We start from the raw sequence: 7500 nt of genomic DNA, 5'->3' as shown, positions 1-7500 counted from the left end.
ACACACTTATAGCTAGATAGCTAGATTGGACCAGCTGGGTATACTGAAGAGGTTGATGGCCACCGACGTAGTACCGCCTCCCTGATTGCCGACGCTTGGTTTACTTGAGTGAGCCAGCGGAAAGTTATCCTGGGTCGAAATTGCTTGGTAGTACGGGGGCCCAGGTCCCCCAGGCCCTGAGTTTAATTAGTCATACTGAGTCACCATGAATGATTCATCGTGGTACAGCTCACCTGGGCACAGAGCTGGGCTGCCTACCAACACGCCCACACAGGACACAACAGAGCAACAGTGAGAGAGGGAGGGAGGGATGGAGGGGGTGGGGAGGGAGGGGGGGATTCAGGGAGATGTTGAGGTAATCTCAATTCTTACTACACTGTGAGAAACAAATATTTGAGAGAGATTTTCTCTGATAAATCCTACGTTTATTCATCTCCCTGATCCTCAAAAACGCTGCATCTATGTGGAGAGAGAAGTCAATGTGCACTATTAGCTGCAAAATATGTTGACTGTCATAAGGGAAATAAGTTCCGTAGAGTGACTACATCTGTAAAAAAGATATTACCAGCTCCCCATGCTATTATATTATTCATTGAATTGTCGTTAGATGGGTTTGATTGTATTGCACTGTTTGAGAGAGAAAGAGAGAGAGAGAGAGAGAGAGGGAGAGGGAGAGGGAGAGAGAGAGAGAGAGAGAGAGAGAGGGGGAGAGAGAGAGAGAGGGAGAGAGAGAGAGAGAGAGAGAGAGAGAGAGAGAGAGAGCATCAGAAGGACAGATCACTACTGTAGCATAGAGCTGGGGTGATGGCGTGTTTGAGTCTATACGCCAGCGTGTGGCTCCGCCTCTCTGCCGGCGTCTCACCTTGAACTCGTTCTCCTTGTCCTTGGTGCCCTTGTGGAAGGGCCGGTCGTAGCGGAACCTCCATATGTGGTTGACCTTGTAGAAGCTCTTGATGTTGTCCGGAACTCCGTCTCTCTGCAGGACGTCCTGGCTCTCCGGTATCGGGCTCACGGCGTAGATCTGCAGGTCTGAGACAGGAAGTCAAGGAGAGAACCGGGCGGACGAGACGCATGAGACACGCACACATACTACAGTCACTAGTAGGCACATCTGTTTGGGTGAGTGTTTGTTGTATGTGTGTGTGTGTGTGTGTGTGTGTGTGTGTGTGTGTGTGTGTAAAGGATACACTGTGCCTCCGCCTGGTAGATGGTCTGGTCCGGCTGGTTGACGTGCTGCATGGCGATGGCGTACGGGAACTCGTTCAGCATCCTCTGCTGGAAGGCCTCCAGGCGCTCGTAGTCGTGGCCGCGGCACACAAACTCCTTATTCTGCAGCGTCACACCGAGGTAGCACACACAGCATCGCAGGGTTAGACTGACACCTGGTGGACGACCGTCGCCATTGCGACAGAACCTCCACCCTGTTTTGAGCCCCCAGAGGCAATCGCCTCGTCTTCTTACTGGGGGATTAGGAGATCGGCAGGGTCGTAAGCAGGGTTCAGGACCACCGCTGAGTGAGAGGTGGTCTTACCCGTAGGAAGAAGGGGAACTTCTTGCCGTAGAAGCCCACCCTGAAGAACTCCGGCTCCAGGCGCTGCTGGTCCATGATCTTGTCGTACAGAGAAGCCTCCCTCATCTGGACGCACGCACACACACGCACGCACGCACAAACACACACACACACACACACACACACACAGGAACAGATGTTACACAGTACGAAAGGACACAATGAGGGATAGACACACAGCGCACACACCTGATCTCTACGCGCGCGCGCATGTGTGTGCGCGCGGGCCTGTGCGTGCTTGTGTGTGAAAGAGAGACTCACCCTCATCTTGCTCAGGTTCCTGTAATCATAGTACGACTCATACTGGTCCGCCAGCTCCCTGCACAGAATGATGCCGTTCTCCCAGCACTGAGGACACAGGCGTTTTTTGTAAAGACATTTGCAGTAACTGTTCTGTCCACTGGGTGACAGTAGTGACCTGTCGCCACGGACGAATCTAGCCTGCAGGTGCTGCACAGAAGCCAGCCATCTTGCTAATTAATTGAAAAGCTTTGTATTTCTCGGTGTGTGTACGATTCCCTAGGCAGCAGCTCTGCCAGATGGCGGTCATGAATTGACAGGGAAATATAGGACAGAGAATGATGGCAACAGAAAGCGTTTTTAATGATTCTGAAGAGCCCTGATTATTATCGGAGACAGTGAACGTTCAGATGTTATGGATTTTACTATGAACAGTATCAATTATCCCACTGTCACTGGAGAGGGCTGAGAGAGGACAGGACAGGAGAGAGAGGGATGAAGGACAGAGGGGTAGAAAGATAGAAATACAGAAAGAGAGAGTGAGAGAGATAGAGAGCAAGGAAAGAGCAGAGAGAGACCAAGGAAAGAACAGAGAGAGGGAGACAGAGAGAAAGAGAGAGAGAGAGAGAGCGAGACAGAGAGAGAGAGAGAGAGAGAGAGAGAGAGAGGGAGAGAGAGAGAGAGAGAGAGAGAGAGAACATACCGGGGATGGAGATCCGGACAGACGAGAGAGAGCAGAGGGAGGAAAGAGAGGGAGGGGTCTCACCTTGCCCCTGTCGAAGTTCTGGACGATGGTGAGGTGGAGGTACTCCTTCCTCTGCCACTCGCTCTGCATGGGGTAGTTGAGGAACTCTCGGAGGGGCCTCTCTGACCACTCCAGCAGCTCGTCATACAGCAGCAGGGTGTAGGAGGCCTCTGTAGTGCGCACACACACACACACACACACACACACACACACACACACACACACACAAGTATATATAGATACACAGTTACAGTAGAACACACAAAACACACATGCAAGTTAGGAAACGCACACTCACACAGAAAAGTCACATGCACGCACACACACACACGCGCACATGGGTACACACACACACACACACACACACACACACATACACACACATACACACACACACACACACACACATACACACATACACACACATACACACACACACATACACACACACACACACACAAAGGACACACCTGTGTAGTTCTGAGCCTTCAGGTGCAGGTCATAGAGCTTATGGATGTACCGTATGTACATCTCTTCTTTATTCAACTCCGTCTTGTAGAAGTTCTGGAGAGAGTGATGGAGGGATGGAGGGATGGAGGGAGGAAGCCAGAGTGAGAGAGAGAGAGAGAGAGGGGGGCTCTCCGGCGAACCGTCCGCCCACACAGACACAGACGGGCGTGTCTGGGCGCTGGGGGGGTTATCCAGGCGGAGGGGGCGTGTCTGGGCGCTGGGGGGGTTATCCAGGCGGAGGGGGCGTGTCTGGGCGCTGGGGTGGGTTATCCAGGCGGAGGGGGCGTGTCTGGGCGCTGGGGGGGGTTATCCAGGCGGAGTGGGCGTTTCAGGGCGCTGGGGGGGCAGGGTTATCCAGGCAGATCTGGCGTGTCTGGGCGCTGGGGGGGTTATCCAGGCGGAGAGGGCGTGTCTGGGCGCTGGGGGGGTTTATGCAGGCGGAGCAGGGCTGGAGCTACACACACCGGGAGTAGGAGGCTACGCTGCACAGGCACACAGCAGCCAACAGGCCTTCCCGGTTGGCATGGTAACAGGGAGAACCGCGTGCGCACGTGCGTGTGTGTGTGTGTGTTTGTGGTGGCTTGGAGGGTATGATAACTCTTATGGAGCCTGTTGTTAAAACACAAAGGCATTTGGTTCACCGTCAGAGCTGGCTTTGTTCTGTTGGCTAGATGGACAGATGGACGGACGGACGGGCGGACGGAGAGACTCACCAGCAGACTGACGGTACAGCCGATCTTCTTCCCATCCACCTCTCCCAGCTTCATACAGTCCCTGGAGGGAGAGAGACAGGGCTGGGTACAGGCAGGTGTGCGTGTGTGTGTGTGTGTGTGTGTGTGTGTGTGTGTGTGTGTGTGTGTAGGTGTCCGTGCATGCGTGCACTCCTACTCACCTGTAGTCCAGCAATCTCTCCATCAGTCGTGTTACCGTGGCGATCAGGGAGATACCACTCTCTCTCCAGGTCTCCCTCTCAATCTTCTTTAGCAGACTAGAGAGAGAGAGAGAGAGAGAGAGAGAGAGAGAGAGAGAGAGAGAGAGAGAGAGATAAGGATACTGATGAAGATAAAGATGCCTGTTGTCTTGTCCTCTAATCTGTCACTGCCACGTCTGGTGTAGCTACAGTAGACAGACTAATTGGACTCCACAGTCCACACACACACACACACACACACACACACACACACACACACACAAACACACACACACACACAGACGTGGAGAATAGAGAGCAGAGTGTCTTACCTAGGGTATGGACCAAACAGAGGGATTCTAGTCCAGGAAGGCATAGGCGGAAGAATTCATATTAATCAGATTAATATCAGCCCCCACTCACACGGGTCAGTCAGGGTTAGTATGTCAGTAGCGGGGAAACAACTCAGGAAAACCAGGAAAGAAACCAGAGAACTTAAATAGCAAAGAGCAACACAGGCTGGACAGCATCTCTTTCTATGACTCCACCACAGATTACTGTGGTAAACTGACATTGTAAAGATGAGTGTGGTCGGACTTTAGGACCAGGATGTTGGCGTGATGGTGAGGGAGCGCGAGTGGGCGAAGGAGTGACACATCGCAGAGTGGACAGCCACAGGACGGACATACCAGCTGGCCCTAATCAGCGACAGAACAGACTCACGAGTCAGTCTCTAAACGCCGCGCTCAACTAGAGACTGAAGACATTCGTCCACGTTTCGTTACAAGAGATGGTCGAAACGATTTGCGAATAAAAAACGGTATCTCAGAGCCAATCCGACATCTTTAGGGCGGCCCTTCCTTATGGGGCGGTGAATGTTCTGTTTGTTTTGATTCTCCACTCCACTGGATGACATCACTTCCGGTTACCTTATTGGAGATGTAGGCAGTGGCTCTGATTGTATTGATCTGATTGTATTGATCTAATTGATTCAAGCGATCATTTTCAGTAGAGATATCTCCAGACCTTTGGAGGGGGAGATCTCTTAAGTCTGGTATCGCGAGACTACAGAACATATGAGCTGGCTCTTATCAGGGACAGAACAGTGCCCGGTCCTCAGCGCTGCCCAACGAACACACGCACGTTTTCTACGGAACATTCTTCCCATAAACCCCTTAATAGGGCCGTTCTAGAACACTCCGAATGTTCGTAACCTGGTCTTTCCGGAACGTTCTCTTACATCCCTGTGTGTGACGGACTATCCTTGGTGTGTGACAGAATGGGCTGCTATGATGTATGGACTTTGAACAGGGACACACACACGCACCGGCACACACACACACGGTAGCAACATGAAACATGCAGGACGACCAACCTGGACAAGGAGCTGTCACTGAGAGGGTATGAGGACTATGATGATGAGAGGAGCTGGACTGAAGAACTCAACTATACTGTACTTACCAACCGTACTTCTAAACCACTAAAGAACTCAACTATACTGTACTTACCAACCGTACTTCTAAACCACTAAAGAACTCAACTATACTTACCAGCCATACTTGTATACCACAACCCTCTCCATCAATTCAACCCCAAACCATCCATCCCTCCCTCCCTCCCTCCCTCCCTCCCTCCCTCCCTCCCTCCCTCCCTCCCTCCCTCCCTCCCTCCCTCCCTCCCTCCCTCCATCCATCCATCCCACAGTGAGACTCACATGCTGTTGAAGAGTTCCCGGTAGGTCTCGTCTCCCTTCCCCTCCGACATCAGACTGTCCAGCTTGTCTATCAGCTTGGCCTCCACCTGAGGGGACAGACAGACAGACAGAAGACAGAAGACAGAAGACAGAAGACAGAAGGATGGACAGACAGACAGAGAGCAGACAGACAGACAGACAGACAGGGTTACTGACAGCCGGTTCACGGCTGAAAGAGCGACAGCGGTAAACTGACCATCTCACGTTACAAATCGACAAAAGGCTACGTGGCTTCAACCACATCAAAGCGTTAAGGGTACGAGGGTTCAACCACATCAAAGCGTTAAGGGTACGAGGGTTCAACCACATCAAAGAGTTAAGGGTACGAGGGTTCAACCACATCAAAGCGTTAAGGGTACGAGGGTTCAACCACATCAAAGCGTTAAGGGTACGAGGGTTCAACCACATCAAAGCGTTAAGGGTACGAGGGTTCAACCACATCAAAGCGTTAAGGGTACGAGGGTTCAACCACATCAAAGCGTTAAGGGTACGAGGGTTCAACCACATCAAAGCGTTAAGGGTACGAGGGTTCAACCACATCAAAGCGTTAAGGGTACGAGGGTTCAACCACATCAAAGCATTAAGGGTACGAGAGTTCCGCCAGCAGTCCCAGCGGTGCACCAGCTACAGGCCGCCACTAGGGGGGGCATTGGTGGTCGCAGGAGGACAGGAGGGGTCAGGTCAGGTATGGTATGCCCCTCCTCGTCACCTGTTTGAAGTTGCCGCTGCGGCGTTGCTCCCAGTCCATCATGTCGTGGAAGATGGGGATCATGACGTTCCGCAGGTCCGGCTGAGGAACCAGAGTCACCTCGAGGAACGGACCGATCATGGCCGGGATGAAGTTCAACTTGTGTTCCCCTGGAGGGGGGGGGGTGGGGGTTAAAGGAAGGGTAGGGGGGAGGAGAGAGAGAGAGGAGGGAGGGATATAAAAGAGGTCAACACTGTTGTTAAGATGAAACCACAGATATGTGAAGGGAGAGAGAGAGAGAGAGAGAGAGAGAGAGAGAGAGAGAGAGAGAGAGAGAGAGAGAGAGAGAGAGAGAGAGAAGAGAGTGGAGCAGCAGTATCTTACCCAGGTTCTGCCACATGCTAAAGATCTCACATCCCATCATCACCCTCATGTCTCCGTACCTGCACACAGAGACAACACGGTTGGGGGCGTGGCCGTGTGTGTGTGTGTGTGTTTGTGTGTGTGTGTGTGTGTGTGTGTGTGCATGAGTGAGTATGTGTGCGTGTGTGTATGTGTGTGTGTGTGTGTGTGTGTGTGTGTGTGTGTGTGTGTGTGTGTGTGTGTGTATGTTTGTGTGCGTGCCACTCACTTCTCCAGCACTTTCTTCCTCTTGGAGGGAGAGAAGGCCTCCAGCTGCAAGCAGGGCTGGTTGATGAAGATCACAGAGAGGTAGAAATACGAGTCCCAAACCTGGAGAACAAGCACACCTCAGAACCACAAACAGCTCTAGGACAACTCTATAACAACTCTTGGATCATTTTAGGACAACTCTAGGAGAGCCCTAGAACCACTCTAAAAGAGCTCTAGGTCCACTCTAGAGCAGCCATAGAACAAGTCTAGGACCACAACCTTAGGACCACTCTAGAAGAACTCTAGGCCCACCTTAGAACAGCACAAGAACCACTCTAGAACAACTCTAGGCCCACCCTAGAACAGCTCAAGGACCACTCTAGAACAACTCTAGGCCCACCCTAGAACAGCTCAAGGACCTCAACCATAGGATCACTCTAGTATATCTCTAGGACCACTCTAGAACAGCTCT

The 7500-nt window shown here is 52.0% G+C and overlaps 1 protein-coding gene across 1 annotated transcript in view; it reads right to left on the bottom strand.

Annotated features, from left to right (window-relative positions):
• The window catches only part of dock4b (dedicator of cytokinesis 4b), a gene marked incomplete at its 3' end in the record, with an annotated part of 98894 nt that overhangs the window by 17977 nt on the left and 73417 nt on the right, over window positions 1-7500 (bottom strand). Inside the window, exons 29-41 of the mRNA XM_084448214.1 lie at window positions 7048-7148; window positions 6801-6859; window positions 6438-6586; window positions 5690-5775; window positions 4308-4334; window positions 3958-4053; window positions 3779-3839; window positions 3026-3119; window positions 2577-2725; window positions 1832-1918; window positions 1532-1636; window positions 1188-1329; window positions 863-1029 (exon numbers count right to left, since the gene is read on the bottom strand). Coding sequence (XP_084304340.1) covers window positions 863-1029; window positions 1188-1329; window positions 1532-1636; window positions 1832-1918; window positions 2577-2725; window positions 3026-3119; window positions 3779-3839; window positions 3958-4053; window positions 4308-4334; window positions 5690-5775; window positions 6438-6586; window positions 6801-6859; window positions 7048-7148 — 1323 coding nt within the window. The remainder of the gene's footprint in view (window positions 1-862; window positions 1030-1187; window positions 1330-1531; window positions 1637-1831; window positions 1919-2576; window positions 2726-3025; window positions 3120-3778; window positions 3840-3957; window positions 4054-4307; window positions 4335-5689; window positions 5776-6437; window positions 6587-6800; window positions 6860-7047; window positions 7149-7500) is intronic.

This window comes from Borostomias antarcticus (genome assembly GCF_949987555.1).
Source record: "Borostomias antarcticus genome assembly, chromosome: 13".
Lineage (NCBI taxonomy): Eukaryota > Metazoa > Chordata > Actinopteri > Stomiiformes > Stomiidae > Borostomias > Borostomias antarcticus.
This window is presented reverse-complemented; position numbering and strand designations above follow the sequence as displayed.